The sequence below is a fragment of the Apostichopus japonicus genome, chromosome 8 (assembly GCF_037975245.1).
Source record: "Apostichopus japonicus isolate 1M-3 chromosome 8, ASM3797524v1, whole genome shotgun sequence".
In the NCBI taxonomy this organism is placed as follows: Eukaryota; Metazoa; Echinodermata; class Holothuroidea; order Aspidochirotida; family Stichopodidae; genus Apostichopus; species Apostichopus japonicus.
This window is the reverse complement of record NC_092568.1, coordinates 39,472,977-39,495,739: the sequence shown is the minus strand read 5'-3', so window position 1 is coordinate 39,495,739 and position 22,763 is coordinate 39,472,977. Positions and strand designations below refer to the sequence as shown.

Sequence of the window (22,763 nt, the reverse complement as noted above, 5' to 3'; positions counted from 1 at the left end):
TTTTGTCCTGTAGCTGGTGCAGAAACGATCATTACCACAGACCAGGTAGTATGAGGAAGCAAAGTTATAGAGCTGAAGAAGACAGTCAATGCTGCCCTAGATCAGTGTCCAGGGATCAAGAGAGTTTTTGTATCCCAGAGAACTGGAAACCAGGTCCCGGCACATCAACTAGACATTCCGTTAGAACAGGTATGCCGTAGCAATAGTTGTGGTATTAATATCAGAACGAGTAATTAAATCGAGATATATTGAACACAATAGTTTTGATCTGGTACAAAAGAAATTTAAGAAGCAGATAAGAGGAGATAAAAGACCAGTAGAGAGCTTTAACTGCCTGATGTTGGAAGTTCTATTATCATCTTGGGTAAAGTTATTTATATTGAAGTTTATTCACCCTTGTGGTTTGTATGTTTGATATCAATGAGGATGGTAAACTTGGCTGGGTATGTGATGTTCTTGATATCGTTTTACATTAAAGTGTTTTTTTAATTGGTGAATTAATGAATCCAGAACTGATTGTTAGACTATGTGAAGCCGTAAGAGTTAATATGGTGTTGAATTTCACATTTAGTGAAAAGGGTGTACTTGCTTATTTTTATGGAAAAGGAATTAAACAGAGGTGCATAAAGATGAAAATGGGTGAAAGGTGTAAAGTTCACTTTTAAGTGACATTCCCCTTGTTTAATACCCTTTCAGTTGCTGCCATTGTTAATTATTATTAATAATAATAATAATAATAATAATAATAATAATAATAATAATAATAATAATAATAATAATGATACATGATGATACATGACGATGATACATGACGATGATACATGATGATGATACATGATGATGATACATGATGATGATGATACATGATGCTGATGATGATCATGATGATCATGATGATGATCATGATGATCATGATGATCATGTTGATCATGATGATCATGATGATCATGATCATGATGATCATGATGATGATCATGATGATCATTATCATGATGATCATGATCATTATCATGATGATCATCATGATGATGATGATCATGATGATGATCATGATGATGATCATGATGATCATGATGACGATCATGATTATGATCATGATGATGATGATCATGATGATGATGATCATGATGATGATCATGGTGATGATGATCATGATCATGATGACGATGATCATGATCATGATCATGATGATGATCATGATCATGATTATGATGATGATGATAATGATACATAATGATACATAATGATACAAAATGACACATAATGATACATAATGATACATAATCATCTTCATAATCATCATCATAATCATCATAATAATCATAATCATAAATATCATAATCATCATAATATTAATTATAATAATCATAATAATCATAATCATAATAATCATAATAATAATTATACATAATTTTTACATAGTGCCAAACAAACTATGAAATATTGCTTGTCTGTGATTTGTCATTTTTTGGTATCATTTGGGTCCAATATCTCTCAGTTCAAACTTCATATAGACCTATTCTAACTTTAGAGGCCAGATCATGATAGCATGATAGGCCAAAGCATACCACAGTGTGTAAACAGGCTATCATATCTAGATATATGATATTCATTATTTTTGCTCATCAAATAAAAAAATGCCCAAATTTACCTCAAGAACGACTCCATGGTGATTCCATCCATTCGTTGCTACCGAATAACTAGAAGACACATGATGTAGCCAGCCTGCAGGTCACTATGCATTTGGAGGATTTAAAAGTTTTCCATTTGGTATTATTAAAAGACTTTGTTTGTGTATCAAACAATGCTAATTGTTATACTATGATTGCTTTGTTACAGGCATTTGTTTAATCTCTTGATTGGTGTACATGTGATCATTCATGCAATTTTGCTTTCAGAAAATTGCCTTAATTGATCAGTGTCTGTTCAAATACTATTTCATCCATGCATTAAAAATATAAATATTTTGTTAACAAGCAATGGCTTCTGAATCAACTGAGTGTCCTCCTGAAATTATGAATGCTAATGATCACCTCTTTATTCTGTACACATCTGGTTCCACCGGATCACCTAAAGGGTTAATCCACGCCCAGGCAGGTTATTTACAACATGCAATGATGGCACACAAGGTAACTTGACCCTGTAGTGTAAGCCAATCGATAATGCTTGATCCAGTACCAAGCTTTTCCACACAGGCAAACTATTTGTTATGTGCTTTGACAGCACACTTGATGCAATATGGTTGTATATTACTACATGCTATGATGGCACATAAGGAAACTTGATGCTATGTATATTACTACATGCTATGATGACATTATTACTACATGCTTAATGCTATACATATTGCTACATGTTATGATGACATAAAAGGAAACCTTATCCAATACGGAGAACGTGATGCTATATAGTGATATATTATGCTATGATGGCATATGGAGAAAGTGATGCTATATAGTGGTATATTACTACATCCTATGATGGCACACAAGGAAACTTGATACTATTTATACTACAGTACTACATGCTATGATGACATTATTACTTCATGCTTAATGCTATATATCTAGCTATATGCTATGATGACATAAAAGGAAACCTGATCCTATATACATACTATGATGGCACTCAAGGAAACTGAATGCTATGTTTATTGATGTATGCTATGATGAAATTATTACTACATGCTTAATGCTATATATATTACTACATGCTATGATGGTGTATGGCCAATGTGATGCTATATAGTGATATATTACTACATGCTATGATGGTGTATGGAGAATGTGATGCTATATAGTGGTATATTCCTAAATGTTATGATGGTGTATGAAGAATGTGATGCTATATAGTGGTATATTACTACTTGCTACGATGGTGTATGTAGAATGTGATGCTATATAGTGGTATATTACTACTTACTATGATGGCGTATGGAGAACGTGATACTATATAGTTGTATATTCCTAAATGTTATGATGGTGCACAAGGAACCTTGATTCTATAGATATTGCTAAATGCTATGATGACATAGAAGGAAACCTGGTGCTATATACAGAAGTGGTATATTACTACATGCTATGATGGTGTATGGAGAATGTCATGCTATATAGTGGTATATTACTACATGTTATGACACTTGATCCTATATAATGTTATATTGCTAAATGCTATGATTATATTGATCAAATTTTGGCAGTCAAGTTATTTGGCCAATTCAATGATACTATGTCTAAGGCCCTGTAACAGGTTGTTATGGATGTTATAAGGACAGCTACTATAGCTGCTGTTATTATGTTGTGTACCAGCCATAGCTCCCACCTAACAATGCAGCGCTGATACTTACAGCAGAGTGTGGCTTTATGGTCACCTTTTCTTTGTTGACAGAGTTAGATAATTCTTATGGATCAATTGGAGCATAAACAGACAATTCTTTCACATGGAAACTGGAAAACCCCTTGTGTGATTGCAAAAACTAACCAAGCAAGTCATATATTACAAGTGATTCCATTTTCAAAGTTAAAAACACCTAACCATAATAACGTTATTACTACAGATCATACTTCCTCTTAAAATAGTTTTCCAGTCTTTTAGTATGATTCTCACTCACAAATTAATCAAGATTTATGACATTTCCTTGTACACTCAGCTATTGTCACTACCTAGTGCCCAACATGCCTTGGTAGGTACAAGGTTTTCACATACTAAGCTAGACTAGAAAGGCAGATATTTTCTTGAAAAATGTCTTTTTCAGATAAGATTGTCACCTAGATTAGAAATATCCTATGGACAAATTAATGGATCTTTGCTTCAAGCTAAATTGCCCTGAATAGTACATATATCATAGCAGGTAGCATTAAGCTTTAAAAGTAAGCCATGTGTTGTTGTAGATAGTTTTCTTTTATTTTTTGTCAGTTTGTTTTTGACTATTGTCCTGGAGATATCTATGCCTGCGTGGCTGATGTTGGTTGGATAACAGGTCACAGTTTTGTCGTGTATGGTCCCCTCTGCAATGGTGCTACTTCAATACTCTTTGAGAGTGTTCCAACCTATCCAGACCCAGGTTAGTTCTGTTGTTATCATCACCATGGCAACATCATACTGTAGGGACCAAGTGAGAGAGAGAGAGATAGGTGGAGAAAGAGAGGACATGCGTACACTCCAGGGTTTGGTGCAGTTCTGTTCATTGACATACGATCACAATTTAGTATGATATTTATTTATTTATTATTTAGGTTTACAGTCAAGGCCCTCCCACACGACTTTACAACCCTGGTCATTGGTAACTTGACACACCTACACACCAACTAATTCTAATATGCTAATTAGATCATTGTTTGTGGTTCATGTTTGGCCGTAAATGTTTGTGAGATATTGCAATTCCTTTGTAGTAGTTGTTATGCAGGAATGTGGGTTGCACAACAGCGCAACATGCTGACCTTGCATTGGCGAGAGTTCTGAGTTAATCTGTGCGAGCGGCTTGCAAAGATCCTGCAAAAACTTGTATAAATGGGTTGGTTATTACCCCTAATAAAATCTGATATGTATAAATGGTAGTTCAGTAATGAAATTACTGATGTTTGTTTGAGGCATCTACCAACTCTTTCTACATTTACAGCATTTTAACAAAAAAGGTGTAGCAAAAGTATATGACTATGCAAATTTACACAGTTCTTTGTAGCTTTTCCATGTTTTTGTTCTGTCTACATGTTATAGATGTGTTCTTTAAATGTTTCGGTCTTTAAAGCCATCATTATTTCTTTTTGTCTTCTTATATTTGTAGGTCGTTACTGGGAAATGGTTGAGAGGCTTAAAGTGAACCAGATATATCTTGCCCCAACAGCCCTGAGGCTGCTGTTGAAATCCGGGGACACTTTCGTTAAGAAGTATGATAGGTCCTCCCTACGGACATTAGGATGTGGTAAGTGGAGCTGGTGTAGACTGCTCGGAAATTTCAGAGAGTAGCAGTTTAACTTTAATATAAGTTTATTTCTTTGTTGTCATGCAGTACCAGTTTTAAGGGACTGTTTAAGTATCAGACTGTCTAAAGAGGTTGTTCAAAGTGAGGACCCTCCATAAATTTGTACCTGGTTGAAATGTCTTCATAGATATATTATACTATTTGAAAATTTATGTATTTTCCACACTGATTTGGGTAGCAATGATGTACCAGTGGAGTCCCACACTCTTACTTTGCTAAAGAATAAGTTGTTTGATCATCATCTATTTGCCTCACTTTTGTGTGACATTTTAAATACTAATAGAATTCGAAGGAACTTCTTTGACATGTACAAAGTGTTTTGTGAGGTCAGCTTCCAAGAAGATAATTGAAATATATTTCTGAACATTGCACTATGGAATATACTCCTCATCAGTTAGTTGAAGGAACAATTCTTCACATTAATATTGTTACATCATTGTATAGTTTTCATCACAGTAAAAGGGATAAAATTGCTAATAGATCCATCAGTTATTTCTATGTATTGCTAAATGCATTCATCTAATTAGCTTACTTTAACTGACTTCAACATAGTCCTATAGTCAAAGATTTTATGGTATGTCATGTATCCATACGATTGCATATAGTCCAATTGTCATATGTATGGCATTCCATATACCGATAGGATTGTATATAAGTCCAGTTTTAATATGTCTGGCATTTCATGTACCTGTAAGAGTGCATATATAGTTCTACAGTTTAGTCACACGTATGGCATATCATGTATCTATAGGATTGTATAATAGTCCAGTTCTAATATGTCTGGTAGTTCATGTACCTGTAAGAGTGTATATAGTCCTCCAGTATAGTAACATGTATGGTATTTCATGTATCTATAGGATTGTATAATAGTCCAGTTCTAATATGTCTGGTAGTTCATGTACCTGTAAGAGTGTATATAGTTCTACAGTATAGTCACATGTATGGCGTTTCATGTACTTTATTCTTACATCCACGAAGGCTAAAACAAAACTTTGGTTTTCTATCAAGACATCGAATCAATCATATCTTATGATGAAACGTGACAGTGGAGAAGGTTGCAACATATATTAATGAGCATTACAAGGCTATCTTATTGTTTAATTTTAGTGGGAGAGCCGTTGAACCATGAAGCTTGGGAATGGTATCATGATGTCGTTGGTGACAAAAGGTGTGATCTTGTGGATACTTGGTGGCAAACAGGTAAGATGTACATGCTTGGTTTCAGGTAAGGAATGTTGTTATTAACTGGTGTTTGTTACCTAAAAGAAGAGCCACATTGAGCTCTTTAAATCTTGCTTGATGATCTGATACACAAAAGTGGAAAAATAACTATTTGCAGCCTTGTTTGTCTTACTGGCAGAAACATGTTGACTCAGATTTATACCACATAGACATTTATATATGCAAATATCAGATTTTTAATGTGTTGTAACTATACTAGATGTCTTTGTTTATACTGCGGTTTGAAGAAAAAGGTTCCAAGTCATATTAGGTCACACATTTACTTTGTTTCCTTGCTGCACCTGTCTCCTAACACTCATGCACTCTTGTACACAATGGTGTTGAAAAGCTGTACATGAGGGCAAGAAGAATCTGCAAACACTGCACATTAAGCTAAGCTTTTGAAACCATGTTAGGCTTATTCTCACTTCTCTATCTGTTTGATTGTATGTTGAAAATTAGTGAGTGACTCTTGTGTCAGTTTGTGTTACTCTGTATTCCACACGTTCTCCCCAATTGCAGATCACATGAGCGGAACAACTTACAATTATGTTATGTCAGTTTTCACCAAGCTTAAGAAATAATTTTCATGCAAACACCATTTCAGTTTTTGAAAAGTGATACAATGCCACACCCTCTCTTTAAGGATCAAATCCCTCTTAATCTTCAGTGTCTGGAGTGATTCGTTATTCCTATTTTGACTTTCTTCCTCTGGTGATTTCTCATTGTCAATCCAAAGCCTAGATCTGTGTATATATTTAGCACCTCTTACGCTGAGAAGATTATTGTATGGTTATTTTGAAACCATGAAGGATTATAAAAATAACTGAGAGATTAGAAAGCAGGGAATAAATTTGGGAAAATTGGAAATTTGATTGCAGGTGATAGAGGCATCCATATACATACAAGTACCTAACTTATACTACTCATCAATATTAAAAATCTATTTTAATAAATTGAAATTGCTGACACACAATTGGTTTCAAGAAGATTATTACTATAACTCTCTTTATTTCTTTGAATAGTTTAAGGTCTAGGGAGCACCTATGAACAACATTGTCCTAATTACTCTTAAAGACAGTAGAAATCATGAAAATAGCTGCAACTCCCATCAAATTCAATTGAAGATTGACCATTTTACAAGTCTTTTCTTAATTCTAGTTTCATTTATGAATAAACATTAGCTTATTATGCATGTTGAAGATATAACAGGAGGGGCTGCCTAATTTGCTGTAATGTTATCCTTTGTTTTAACAACCTTCGTTTCAAAGACACTGAAAACAGGTTTGTGGCCTTAGGCGATATTTAGAAATATTTTGTCTTACTTGAAAAGAAGACATCACATTATTCAAATGACACACATGGGTTTATAATTAGGGGTTAACTTATTAAGGCCTAAAATAAGATATTTCAATGAGTGCAACACTTCACATTTGTTTGGCACATATTTAATGAGTTCCCCAGATTGATAAAATTTCAAATGTGCATATACATCTTAGAAACAAAAAGAACTTTTCGAAAAATGTCAACAGATTTTGAATGAGGTTATCACACACAACAAATGTACTGAATATGGCCAGGGCAAATTGGCTAGGTGTCTGTAGGAATTTAGAAGTAGTATAAGTTAATTAAATTAGTTGACCTCATCATCTGCCATTGCAAGTTTTCTTAAGCAGAAACTAAGTATTAATTGTGCATTATTATCTCAATGCATTTTTGGTTAGTTTAGAATTCTTTTGCTGTCCTAAACACAAATTAAAGTATGACATAGCCTATCACACTATGATAGCAAAGATAATTAGACTAGTCTGTGCATGTAATTCATGAACCTAAAGCTGCTTAGTCAGTATATATTGCTCTGTGGCTTTTTGTATGACCTTTTTGAACAACAAGAAACATAGCTATGAGCTAATCATCAAGGCAAAGAAATGAATAGAAATCGAGGCACTCTCATAGAATTTGTGCAGAATGTTGTTGAATGAATAAATGGCCTACATATGAATAAAATGTATTAACGGGATATGCTAGTGGCTAAGGTTGATTGCTTAACAACACAAAATTCTGAACCTATATATGTCAAAAACACATCCTCATTGCATTTTGTATTGCAAAGATATGAATTTTTAAAATTTGTGATGCTTTTTAAATGCATAACTGCATAAGGCAACTGCAGAATGGATGTCATAAGGACATTTCAGCTGAAAGTGTCTTTGTTTTGTTTTTTATCTCAATACATTACATTTATAGAGATATTGTAACAGTAAGTGGGACTCTCTCTTCTCTTAAAAATTTTTCAGCGTCTTCAAACAAAGTTCTTTTTCTCTGGAATTTCCAGAGCAAGAATATATCATATAGACCAACAAAAGTTACTATTTTTTATTCCAGAATTGTATCTCATTCTGTGACTTTTTCACCGATTTATGACCAAATTTGGCCAAATCGGGCTGAAAACACACTTTGGCAGACCTGTTTTGCACACGCTCAAAAACTTATGTTTTATGAAAGAGAATAGAATAGAATTGTCTTTCAACAGTGGTATCGTCTAAGATAGGGTCCTATGTATTATATATCTTATTAACATTTTAAAATTTCATTTGTTGTTTACAGGTAGGTATTAATAAGAATTTTACTAGCTCTATATGACATTTTATGGCTTTTATTTGCTTTATTTGATGTTTAAATGATTTTTCTTTCTTAAAACAACACTGAGCTGTCGCCCCTACTTTTAGTAAAAAGGTCCGTTTTTGATGATTAAGCCCCGCCCCCAAGTCTGTTTTGTAGCAGATTGGCTATGGCTCATGACAGCTACATGTTATATACGAAAATGGCTACCCTCGCGAGCAATTTTCTGTACTGTAGTTAGGTACGCGAGGTGTGTATTGCATGCTAATTACATATACACAGCCTGTACTGCTGAATTCTACGTAGTGCATTTAATTTATATTAGGCCTTCGTTTTTGTAACATCCATTCAAGGATATTACTGGTGTTCAGGTAGCTTTTCAGAGCAAGGGCCATGATAAGTTTGTTTGATTGCCCTTCCTGTATTTTGTATAATTACGTATACACATTCTTGTATTTCTGAAGGCTACTTACTGTAGGCCTAGTGCTTTTAAAAAATATATAGGCCTAGCCTAGGCCCCCTAGGCCTATTAGGCTTTCAGTGATAGCCACATTAGCATTGTACTGGTGTTCAGACAGCTTTTCCTAGGAAGGACCAGGGTAAGTTTGTTTGATGGGTACGTATAAAACAGGAGCCGGCCATAGCATCACAACTTTTATAAGACTATAAAAATTGTATAAGGTTATGTTTTATTTATAAGGATATAAGATGTATAAGGTTATAAGAAGTATGTTTAGCTTTCTTTTGAACCTGTAATGTTTGACATCAATTGTACAAAGAATTAAAATAAAATAACAAAATGGAGAGGAACTGAGGTGGCTATTAGGGGAGGAGGAGGCCACCCATCACTTGCATATATAAAACTTGTAATCTTCTTTTACATTGTTTTTTCCAAGTCATAAATCCATGAAATCTTCATGTCAGAAAAATTGAGATGGAAAAACGTGGGTTGTTTTGATATCTGGAAGTGGACATAGTTTTGATGGTAGTCACCACTACAGTCTACAGTAACATACAGTAGGTCAATAGGCCTTGCTGTCAAGGCAGGCATCAAGAATATGGTCGAGTTGTTCGCCTCTTCTAATTTGGCCGTTGTGATTGACGTCAAACTATATGACCAAAAAGTCCAACAGAGACTGACCCAAGATGAAGGATACCACATAAAAAACAAGTTCTTAAATATTCTATGACATTACTAAACCTTGCAACGTCGTTCTTTCGACTAACAGGCAATGAGCGCTGAAGGCAAGACTAGCAGGATAAAGTGTAACCTGCAGAGACTATTAGTGGCAAAGTAGCAAAAATGCAAGTTATATATTTGTTTTACCATGATTGATATTGATAATTGTAGAGACAGAGCAAAGATTTGAAATTAGGAATCAAAATTAAAACTTCCAGTATTGAGATACTGCGTCATTGATGCTCTTGTTTAAATCTGTCAGTCATTTATCCTTAGAGGAAAAGAATGTTTCCACAAGAGAGATACATTTTGATAAAATTATTTTGTACAGAGAACTTTGACAGCTACTGTATGCAAACATTCCAAATGTTTCAGGCTTCATTGATAAATCAACAAGAATATTATATAATAGCCTACTGTAAGCAAAGCTTTCAATGACATCACAGACCCTCTACTGTGATCCAACTTCCTGGAGTAGTTGAAGGTTTAGCCAGTCAGAAAAGGTTGCACTCAATCAAAAATATCTCGAGTTATGGGCAAGATATTGAGACGGGGTTTTCAACTAGCAGTGTGGAATCTTTTCTCTCCAACATAAGTTTAACATTTTTTGTCAACAGAAAATCCTTTACGGCTTTTTATTAATATATTCTATGTCTTTTGCCTTTTCCTCCAGAGACTGGTGCTATTTGTATCAGCCCCCGACCCTCTGCCCCCAACGCAGAGATCAGACATGGCCCTATGAGGCCTTTCTTTGGCATCAATCCTCAGCTTTTAAATGAAGAGGTAAATACTTGGATCTTTTACATTTTTGTGTGTATCTATTGTAGTCGTATCCAGTCTCCAGAATGTTTGTGTACTATCTATTGTAGCTAATAGTCTCCAGGATGTTTGTGTGGTATCTTTTGTAGCTCTATCCAGTCTCCAGGATGTTTGTGTGGTATCTATTGTAGCTATATCCAGTCTCCAAAATGTTTGTGTGGTATCTTTTGTAGCTCTATCCAGTCTCCAGGATGTTTGTGTGGTATCTATTGTAGCTATATCCAGTCTCCAAAATGTTGGTGTGGTCTCTGCTGTAGAATATCCAGTCTCCAGCATGTTTGTGTGGTATCTGTTGTAGCCATATCCAGTTTCCAGAAAGTTTGTGTGGTATCTTTTGTAGCTATATCCAGTCTGCAGGATGTTTGTAATTTGGTATCTATTGTAGCTATATCCTGTCTCCAGCATGTTTTGTGATATCTATTGTAGCATATCAAGTCTCAAGCATGCTTATGTGATACCTATTGTAGCATATTCAGTCATTAAAATGTTTGTGTGTTATCTATTGTAGCCTAATCCAGTCTCCAGAATGAACAATTATCAAGTCAGAACAACAAAGTAGAACAGAATTACTATTTCAAGAAGGTGATGAATATCATGTGAAATGTATGACATCCCAGAAAATTTTCTGCAGGTTGTTATCTATTTTGACAATATTGCAACTAGTCTTGGCCAAGTCATTTGTAATACTTGTTTTGCATGCAAACTGTACATGCCTCAGAGTCCGTTTCTGCTTTCTTCATATTAGGGTCTTAACAAGACTATATTGCAACAAGCTTTGTGGACATGATTTTGTTTTCAGATATTCATGGACTCTCATTATCAACAAAAAACTATATTAGTAAAAGTAAAGAAAAACAAAAATAATATTAAACTGTAATAATAAAGAATAAAATAAAGGCATGTAGTTAACTTGATTCAATCCATTCATCATATTGATCCATATTCATATTCCATCCATATCATCCATTCATTATATTGAAGAGGGATGTATTATGACACAGACAGTGGTAGTCCTTCAAAGAAACATCAAACTCCGATTAAATTGTTATCTATGAAATTAGAGTTAAGAAGCTAAATACTTTATAACTTGCTAGGTGAAAGTTTAAATCAGCACTGCCATATGGTCATGGTACACTCTAAGTGATTTGGCCTTGCATAATAGGAGAATAACAAAGGACAGCTGAGGTATACAAGGTCGCATACACCACATCATCTTATTAAAGGAACAGTGAGATTTTTAAGGTTACTTAAACCCTACACTAACAACTAAATCAAAGGACTGACGAGCACTGCAAGGTTAGGTACACCCTGCACTATCAGCAGACAAAATATTAGACTATTATTTAGAACCAAGAATGCAACACAATACATGTTAGTTCAGATGAATATTTGATATTACCCAAATGAAGTCTGTTAAGTCACTTGATCAGAGTAAATATTATGCATCTCTTCCTTTGAAGTTTTATTCATAGAACTGTTTATTGGATACATCAGTATTTCCTGAAGCGGTTTGGCTGGTTGTCATATACAATCAAAAAATAATCATACAGCAGTGATGTTTTTTAATATTTTCGTCAGTTAAGAATCTGTCTCCTGCAAAATGAAAGAAAACTGCCCTCATTGATTGAATTTGTTTTTATTTTGTTTTCTCCATAGAAACAAGAAATCCAAGGCAACAATGTCTCTGGTGCTCTGTGCATTAAACAACCATGGCCAGGTCTGGCCAGAACTATTTACGGTAACCACAAGAGGTTCATCGCTACATATCTCAAAGATTTTCCAGGTGAGGTCACAGGTCAATTGAGTCTTGGCATCTTATTGCAGTAGGCAGAGAGTACATACTTAAATGTGTTATTATTCTCGTACGGTAATAGTTACCCCAAAGTGAATGAGCTTGGAATTTATCATCAATTTAAAAGTGAAATGTCAAAAGTTAACAGTAAACCTGTTGACTTTTATCAGTCTGTTAGGTTATTATTACTGCACTGTAGAAAAGGTTCACCCAGATAGAGATTCTGTAAGAGTGAACTGAATCATTATGAAATGTGAAAAGTATCATCACTTCAAAAATATCCATCAGTATTTTTGGATATTGTCCTGTTATTTTGCATATGCATTTGCAAGATGTGGCGGTGAACCAGACAGAGATGTGACCGGAGTTAGAAATGATTAAAGTTAAATTAAAATGTAGAAAATTATATTAGGAGTCAGCAATGTCCTTTTAAAACTTTGCATTACGTTAGGTTATTACTGCAATGGCAACTGGACTGACCCAGAAAGGGATGAGAATGGAATTATCATCAATTTACCAAAAAATGTTATCATCATTATGACTGAGGAAGGTACATCTATTTGCATATGTTAGGTTATTACAGCACTGGCGATGGGGCTCACAGAGACGCTGATGGTTACTATCACATCACAGGACGGATGGATGATGTCATCAATGTCACAGGTCATCGGCTGGGAACAGCAGAGGTGGAAGATGCAATGGTAAGACATTCTCATGTGAAATATAACAGCAGAGGTGGAAAATGCAATGGTAAGAGATTCACATGTGAAATATAACAGCAGAGGTGGAGGATGCAATGGTAAGACATTCACATGTGAAATATAGCAGCAGAGGTGGAAGATGCAATGGTAAGAGATTCACATGTGAAATATAACAGCAGATGTGGAGGATGCAATGGTAAGAGATTCTCATGTGAAATATAACAGCAGAGGTGGAAGATGCAATGGTTAGAGATTCACATGTGAAATATAACAGCAGAGGTGGAGGATGCAATGGTAAGAGATTCACATGTGAAATATAACACCAGTTATAAATACATTCATTGTGGATGTAACCAGTTCAGCGATGCCTTTACACTCTTATAATGTATTTGATCTTGAAAGAATATGGGAATTGGCATTTGCATGTTTATAATGGAACGGTGAAAGGGAATTTATATTGGTATCATAAATGGTTGTAACTTTGCAGGTTAGGAAGAAAAACAATGAATATTCATGTACAAAACTCACATAGAATTTATCTTGTGATATTTATGATGAAACAGGATAACATGTGAGTTGTTTTGTGAATTAAAACTTCCTTTAAAGATATATGAAGGCTTTGTAAAGAAGGCCTAATGGTATGGTATGAACTACAGAAAAGTAATACTGTTCAGATACTTGATACTAATACTTAATACTAATATTTAACATTGTATATGGCTAGTCTTAATAATGTAATACTGTGTAGATTCTTAACACTAGGAAAGGTATTACTGTTCAGATACTTGATACGGATAACGTTAATCATCAGATCATTTTGTAATAAATCCTGCATTGTAGCTTCTTCTGGCTAAGTTACATAGCATTGTTTAGCTTTTGAAAGCTAACTGTGTCACACTTTGTAAATTCTTAAAGGTAATTATGCCATATTGTGTAGCTTCTTAAATATTATGTCATACTGTGTAACTTTATAAAGCTGAACTTTTACTGATTTATACTGATTTGAGAGAGATCGCGCTGGTGCTCTGAGAAATGGATAAGATATTTTGCTGGAAAGTTAGTTAGCGTTGCCTTTTCTTAAATTTTGTGAACTTTAACCTTTTCTATTTTGTTTCTAGGATGAACATGAAGCTGTGGCAGAGACCGCAGTGGTTGGTTTTCCTCACGACATTAAAGGAGAAGGTAAAGGAACTACAAAAATTTAAAAAAAAAACGTTTTTGTAGTTTTGTTTGATAAAGCATCAGATCATGTTAATCTTTAGAATGAGCTGTGAAAGAAAACTATTTACTTGAGATTAATTGATCATGTGGAGGACAGGAGCTAATTTAGAATCTGCAGGCCATTCTGATTTATTTCTCTCTTAAAGTTAAGTTATGGTTGTTGAAAAGTAACAAACTTGGTTGGAAAACTGAATGCCAAGATGAATGGTAATATTACTGACAAATTGGTATATTTGTGTTCAAAGAAGCGGCTGATATTCTGACTTGAAGTCTTCACAAAGATACAATTGTATATGTGTATTAAACGTACATGGCAATTTACCAAAAGGGCCTGTTGCCTCTTTATTGGAGTAACAATGTCACCTATTCCTTGTTGCCAGATCAGATATACTCTCATAAAGTGAAATAAAACTCTCAGTTATAAAATATGTGTATCCCTCCAACAGATGAACTAGCTGTAGAGTAGTGGGTTTCTGTTCAGGTCAGTTCAGGCTTGATTTGAAACAATGTTTTTAAAACTGTTCTATTCCTGCCACTGAGGTATTTCCTTGACTAGGTTGTGTGGTAATATTGAATCATGCAGTGACATAGAGGGTATGAAAAAAAAAACAGTCGTTGACAGTGGCATAGCAAGGAGCAACCTAGCACCTGTGCAGTCATAGAAGTTGGACCTTAAAGAGACTCTATGTGCCATGTTGGTTTTAGATTTGATACCTCTAGGCATCTATAGATGTGCCCCTCTCAGACTTTTTCTGTTGAAGACTGGCTATATTTTGAATTCCCAACATGGTGGGATTTCGAAGAGAAGTTTATGACTTTAAGAGGTGTCTTCAGCCTATTGATGTTTACACCTGGTTATTGACAGTGAGGCCCTCTGTGGTCCATGCTCTGGAGACCGAACTGACCTAGTTACGGCACTGGTCTTGGATGTAAATGAGATATATAGTTTATTAGAATTCTCAACTCAGTTCACTACAGAGTCTTAATCAAAGATTGCTGTGGGAATACATAACTCAATAGTAGCAGCAATTGTGAAACTAATTCTTTCTTGCCACTGAGGAATATTTGACTAGGTAGTTGGTTTACATAGTTGAATTATAGTCAGCCACATGTCTATTTAAACTAATACAGTTCTTTTATAGCCAAAATGAGACTTTTGTGACACAAAGAACCTGATCTTGTTGATGAATGTTGACTTTGGTTAGAAGTGGAGTAAATATTGAAACCACACAATTTAAACATTGAATGTAGTTTTCCGTACTAATAATATCAGAAAATACCAAGGACAGTATTAAATCATTTTCAAAAGACTTTGTGAAAGAGTACAATGTTGTTGACAGATTTGGTGAAATCATTGTGCAAAGCTGGATGATATTACACTGATTACAATTTTAGTGGTTTGGTCTGGTGTTTGTTACTTCCAATGTTGCCAAGTTGTAACATAAACTAGACATTTTCCAGTAAAGATTGTCTTGCTTGGAAAAGAGCATCAAAACCATTTGTCATATCTAGCAACAAGCCAAACATGTTATATATATATGTAAAAATATGATACTGGAGAGATTTTATGTCCCTTTTTTCATTTTGGTGAAATTTCCATCAATCATACTCCTTTGCTTGTATTTCCCTTTTCAATGGTTGTGTCAATATACCATCAGATATCATTGATAGTTATTCAACCATACATTGGGTGGATGCGAAATTATGAGGGTTTTACTGCAAATTTTGGGCTAATTTTGGACACCAAAATGTGACATTATGAAAATGGCTGTAATTGAGATGCACTTTTCTTAGTTTTTCCCATGTTATTATGCCTTGACTTTTCATTTTCTATTCAAATGAAAGCAGAGCTTCAATTACACTTGCAAATCTCAGTCACCCATGCTCATCAACTGCTGGAAAATAAAGATCTTCATCTTTGTTAACGTACATATTTTTGGTGTCCTCCTGCATGACATACATTAACTGGTGGCAACTTTTCATGATTATAACCTAATCACACACTGCACAGTAGTGTATTAGGGATTGCAAGTCCCAGAAACTCACTACTCATGCTGAGAATAGGTCTAATGGCATCTCAGAGGACAAATTCATTCAAAAATACATGTGAAAAAAACTTGTTATTGGTTGTTAAACTGTACAAATTGTTCGGTGTCCTCAACAAAACGTACATTAAATGGGCATTATTTCACTATCAACTGATAGTTTTGAATATCAAAACATTTGTAACTGATCAACACCCCACATAAACTGATAGTAAACAGTTCTTTTACTGCTAGCAGTTCAATTCCTCTGTATCAGTCACAATTTGTGTGTGGTGTCCTCATTTCTAGCCTGCATAACGTACGTGAACTGTGAAAATCTAGTTTAGGCTCATGGCAGGAATTCTCACAGAATATTCAACTCACTTAATATTTCACCATGTTTGAAATAGAATTAAACTATTTCCATCATCCAATGAGTCTAAAACATGGTTTTAGGACATCAAAACATACTCTGTTAACGTATGTTATTGTGTCTCATTTTTTGGTGTCTTCATAACGTATGTTAACAATATGCACTTTGAATGTAAATTATTGAGAAGACAGAACTTCCATGTTAGTAAACACTTCATTTCCAGGTAGTTCTAAGGTACTCTATCTAACTAGTTGATGAAATTTGTCATTGAGCCAGTGGCTTAGTTCTATAACTCCAAATTCCTGTTGTGTTGTTAACGTATGTTATGGTGTCCTAAATGATCAGCCTCATTAACTTACAATGGAATGTGGTAAGTACTTCAAATTTTGTTTGTGTGTCATAAGATATCATTTGACATTGCTCATATATATTCCCCTTCACTTTAATGGAGAAGCGGCTATGTTTATAGACAACTGTAGGACACCGAGTAACGTACGTTAACATCATCACTTGTCTTTTTTATTTGCCTCAAATCCACCTTTCTTGATACTGTATTATCTTTTAACATGACTAATTGTGTTCGACATTCACCGGAGAACCAGAATCAGCACTCAAATAGATACCTTTGTGTAAATCATTTTTGAACATGCATGTCACACTTTAGTAACCCAGTATCATATTATGACAAATATATTTTTTCATGTGGTTAGCAATAAGTTGTGCACTTGTTTTGCCTTGTTTTACATTGGAGGCATTTATTTGCAAGCCACATGTTTTGGCTAGACTAAAGTTTTTTTATCTCTTTGAAGCACATAAATTGATCACTGCTTGGCTTTTCAAGCTCTATTGTTTAATTTGTCTTGCATTATAGCATCTTCTGGCTGAGTTATGTAGCATTGCTTAGCTTTTGCCAGTTTTTGTTGACAGGTTTACCTCTTTACCTGTTTTTTTTTTACCAAAGATGTTATATTTCTTTTCTCAACTGCACATGCACTTTCAAACACGGTGATGTCATACACTTAATATTCAGGATGAAACCTCTCTTCTCTATTTTCATTGTGCCTGTGTTGTCAGCTCCACAGTATATAGCACTTTACTTAAGTTTGTTTACGTCTAAGCAATGTGAACGGCAACTAGATGTAGAGTAAAGTGAGTTGTTCTCAAATAAGTTTTTGTCTGAAAGTGGACAGTAAAAAGAAACACATCATAGCGATGGAAAAAAAATGTGGATTTGTAAAATAGTGTGTTACCTGATGATAGTGAGAAAAGTAAAGGATTTTTGATGTCGTGGTCAGAGGAGAATCTTATTCAGAAGATGCTTTGAAAGTTTTTTAGATCATTAAGGGTTGTTGTGTCATACAAACTGCTGTTAATATCTTTTTGTATTCAACCAGCTTTAGGCTAACTGCAAATTGTGCTTTAGTTTGTTTGTGTGTGTAATGGCACATATCCTACATGTTCTCTATATAGCATGTAGTGTTCCTGTCTTCCTGTAATTATTGCAGGTGTCTATGCTTATGCAATCCTAAAAGATTGTATACCAGAGCCTAAAGAACAGATAACATCAGAACTTAGTACTTAGTACAGCTGTCATAAACATCCTTTATATTTCATGTAATGATTTTGTATTGTGTTTGTAATTATTACAGGTGTCTATGCTTATGCAATCCTGAAAGATGGTATAACAGAGCCCAAAGAATAGATAACATCATAACTTAATACTGAGTACAGCTCTCATTAACATCCTTCATGTTTCGTGTAATGATTTTGTATTGTTTTTGTAATTATTACAGGTGTCTATGCTTATGTAATCCTAAAAGATGGTATAACAGAGCCCAAAGAATAGATAAAATGAGAACTTAGTACTTAGTACAGCTATCATTAACATCCTTAATATTTTATGTAATGATTTGACTTGTTTTTGTAATTATTGCAGGTGTCTATGCTTATGCAATCCTAAAAGATTGTATACCAGAGCCTAAAGAACAGATAACATCAGAACTTAGTACTTAGTACAGCTGTCATAAACATCCTTTATATTTCATGTAATGATTTTGTATTGTGTTTGTAATTATTGCAGGTGTCTATGCTTATGTAATCCTGAAAGATGGTATAACAGATCCTGAAGATAAGATAACATCAGAACTTAATACTTAGTACAGCTCTCATTAACATCCTTCATGTTTCGTGTAATGATTTTGTTTTGTTTTTGTAATTATTGCAGGTGTCTATGCTTATGTAATCCTGAAAGATGGTATAACAGAACCTGAAGACCAGATAATTGAAGAATTAAAAGCAATGACCAAAAAGAAGATAGCTGGCTATGCTGTACCTGAAGTTGTACTGGTAAGTGCATGGAGGTTGTCAGTTAAGGTCAAAGGTTACCTGAAGTTGTACTGGTAAGTTCATGGAGGCTGTCAGTTAAGGTCAAAGGTTACCTGAAGTTGTACTGGTAAGTGCATGAAGGCTGTCAGTTAAGGTCAAAGGTTACCTGAAGTTGTACTGGTAAGTGTATGGAGGCTGTCAGTTAAGGTTAAAGATTCCCATAAATTGTACTGGTAGGTGCATGGAGGCTGTCAGTTAAGGTCAAAGTTACCTGAAGTTGTACTGGTAAGTGCATGGAGGCTGTCAGTTAAGGTTAAAGATTCCCTTAAATTGTACTGGTAAGTGCATGGAAGCTGTCAGTTAAGGTCAAAGGTTTATCAATAAAGGTTTGAATAAAGTCATTGGGTGATCATAACTAAACATGATACAACAAATACAAAACAGATGTCTTGGAAATAAAGGAAGCATTATTTAAATGCTTGAAACAATAGAGTTGTGTTTCATGTAAATCATTGGCAGTTTATGAGGTGAATGTTGTTGAGAGTAACAAGGGTTTGCTGTATCATCGAAAGAAAAGTCTCAACTTTCTGGAAGAAAGCTTGCTCCTGTTGTTCTCATTGGTCAAATTACCCAGTGCCATAGGTTGCATTCGTCTGTATAATAATCATACTCTTTTTTTTTCTTTTTCATGGTAAACAGATTACTCCAGGACTTCCAAAGACTCGTTCTGGTAAAATCATGAGAAGGATACTAAGGAAGATTTGTGCTGGAGAGAAAGAAAGCCTCGGAGATACTTCTACCTTAGCGGATCCTTCCATCGTGGAAACACTGATTGAAAAACATGAACAATTGACCAGTAAACAGTAACATACAGTAGTAAGAGGACATGGGTAAAGATAAAAGACTGAAATAAAATTAGATCATTGAGTGTATTTATCAAGGTCAACATTAATGACACTCAGGTAAAGATTGATGGAATTAAAAAGAATTATTTTTGGAAAATAAGATAAAATCTTTGTTATGAAAATGATAATGAAATATCGTTGATTACTGCCAGATATGGAAAGTATCTATTTTGAAGGAACGAAAGGACTCAAATGGTTTAAGGAATTCATGAAAGGGAAATATTTGTAAGTGATGATTTATTCTCTGAAAGATCTCGGTAAATTAAAGATATCGATATAATAAAGGATAACTAATGGTGATTGCCAGTTTGGTGATATGACCCGTTTTGAAATGTTGTGTCAATACGTCAATATTTTACCCACATATACTGGAAATTCAAATAATTAGTCGGTCATATGAGCTCTTCAATAAGCATTGCTTCTGCTTTCAGCGTAATTGCATTGTCCGATTTAGCTTTTCTAAATGTCTAGCAAGTTCTCCACAATTTAAAGGGTAAAACTGCCTTGTTTCATCAAGTCTTAACTTGCTTCACATGTGGGGATTACACTGTTGAAAAGTTATGGTTTAAATTGTGTTTTGGGGTATCAGTCATTTAGAAATGTTTCTTAACAGGATGACAAAAAAAGTTATGGTTGATCGTTACATTCTGATCATAGTATCCATGTATCTGTAAACTGACTAATAGTTTATTTTATTTAACTTGAGCGTTATAACAAGTTACAGTTGTCAGATCATAGTGTCCAATTCAGATGAAATTATATAAATGTAATTTTGAAATTTCTTTGTACTATCATCCTGCCATGTTATATGTTTTTCCCCCCAAAAAGTTGAAATGTTAATTTCTTTTACTTTGTACAGTTTGTATGTAAAGTCCTACTTAAACTATGGTGCCTAATTTGTGGTTTAACGGGTGCTTATTTTGTTAAGATATATTTACTTTAATTCAATTCCAAAAAACAATTATAAACATTAGACAAGAAAAAGTCTCAATTCATGTCAACTTCTACTTAATTAGACTCTGTCCATGTCCCTAAATATTAGCACTAATTTAGTTTAATAAAAGTACTTTTGCCTATTACATTGCATTATGCATTAAGCCTTTACTGCAGAGGCTTATATTTATAAGGGCTTCGATGTGTAAATTGCAATGACTATTTGTTGATACTAATCCATATTATAAATGAAGGATGATGATGCAGTTATAAGAACTACAGTTTTAAGGATGGCAATCTATTTAAATCAATTAAACAGTTGGTAATCATTCATTTTACATTTTTTTACATTAAATGCATGAAGGGATCTGCATTTTAAGAATCAAGTCTTCTCGATTAAAGTATAGTAATATCTTTTGAACAAAAACAAAAGATGTGTTGCATGATGTGTTGCATGCAGCATTGTACTGTGTGTACATATAAAACAAGTAAAGAATGGTAATAAAAATTTACACTGAATTTTTACAACTGTCATGTAACCTCATAGGTTAACCACTACACATGGAAGGCTTTGGAAAGCCAAGTAGGCCATTTAATTCCATCCAATCAAAACGTTTGATACCACTTACTTGGATAATTGACACAGCATAAGTCTATTTAACAGTGTATCTCTTGTAACAATTGTCAATTGCAATAGCTTGTGGGAAAACAATTTGCAAGCAATGTGCCCTCCTAATAAAAAAATGGACATATATTAGATTTTAATGTATATCTTATTTTCTTTTATTCATTTATTTTCCTGTTGATCTTGTTTTGAATTATGAATGTTTGAATTATTTCATTTTCATAACAACATAGAGGGATATAAAAACTTATTGAGGTATTAATTTATCCTATGATTCCATATCTAATTTGTGAATGTGTGTGAATTGGTGTTATTTGGTTTGGAATACTAATGCATGACCATAGATTGGAAGATTTGCAGAACAAAACAGTTTAAGTGGAACTAGTTGTCAGTAATTATAAGCTGGAGTGGGATATAACATATTAATGGATCATAAATGACCACATGTTCTAGGTGTTGTACTCAGGTATATACATTTTACCACACCAAGAATGTTATTAATATATATCACAGGTATAGAAGAATTTTTCATCATTCTTATTGTTTTATGCAGCATTTCATCTAAGCCAGATTTTAAACTAACGAATGGGGGAACTGTCTACAAATTATATGTCGGCTTAGATTATCGGAAATTTGTCTGCCCTCGTTTTCCTTGTATCGTAATGAAATCAAAATGTTGTCATGTGTTTTTGTAAAGAAATATTTGAAAATTGTGGTTTTAATGTAGCTTATCAGAAAGAGAGAAGAAGGCAGTTGCACAATGTCTGTTTGTGAGACAATGTGCATTATTTTCTTATGAATGATCACAATTTTGTATCAATCTCATATTTCATTTTTACAAATGGAGAATTATTTGTATTATCTTCCTCAATTGCAAACTCACCATTTATTGTTTTGCATTTAACTCTTCCTGCTTGCATGCCAACCATGTAGAGGATATTCTTTCTCTATTCCAATTATGTGTCATAATTTTTTTGTGTTATTGATACCTATTAATCATTTACACCTGTTTTACGTTTGAAATATATCCAATTCAGAAAA

At 34.1% G+C, this 22,763-nt stretch overlaps 1 protein-coding gene across 4 annotated transcripts; it reads left to right on the top strand.

The window, feature by feature from the left end:
• Window positions 1-13: 13 nt before the first annotated feature.
• LOC139971987 (acetyl-coenzyme A synthetase 2-like, mitochondrial) lies at window positions 14-22,763 on the top strand. 4 transcript variants are annotated; one of them, XM_071978853.1, is made up of 10 exons: window positions 14-189; window positions 3,916-4,063; window positions 4,784-4,921; window positions 6,089-6,181; window positions 10,678-10,787; window positions 12,480-12,606; window positions 13,189-13,316; window positions 14,435-14,498; window positions 19,159-19,280; window positions 19,959-22,763. In XM_071978853.1, exons 3-10 carry the CDS (start codon window positions 4,798-4,800, stop codon window positions 20,124-20,126), a joined length of 936 nt encoding a protein of 311 aa, XP_071834954.1. In that variant the 5' UTR covers window positions 14-189; window positions 3,916-4,063; window positions 4,784-4,797; the 3' UTR covers window positions 20,127-22,763. The 4 variants fall into 4 exon arrangements, with proteins under 4 accessions (XP_071834954.1, XP_071834950.1, XP_071834951.1 ...); XM_071978849.1 differs by lacking the exon at window positions 14-189 and adding an exon at window positions 1,265-2,129; XM_071978850.1 differs by lacking the exons at window positions 14-189; window positions 19,159-19,280; window positions 19,959-22,763 and adding exons at window positions 1,978-2,129; window positions 19,015-19,106.

Excerpts from the sequence above, each read along its gene's own strand:
- LOC139971987 (XM_071978849.1), top strand. The coding sequence starts at position 1,980 with ATGGCTTCTGAATCAACTGAGTGTCCTCCTGAAATTATGAATGCTAAT. Across the intron at positions 13,317-14,434 it reads CAGAGGTGGAAGATGCAATG|GATGAACATGAAGCTGTGGC; the intron begins GTAAGACATTCT and ends TTTTGTTTCTAG. Across the intron at positions 14,499-19,158 it reads TCACGACATTAAAGGAGAAG|GTGTCTATGCTTATGTAATC; the intron begins GTAAAGGAACTA and ends TAATTATTGCAG.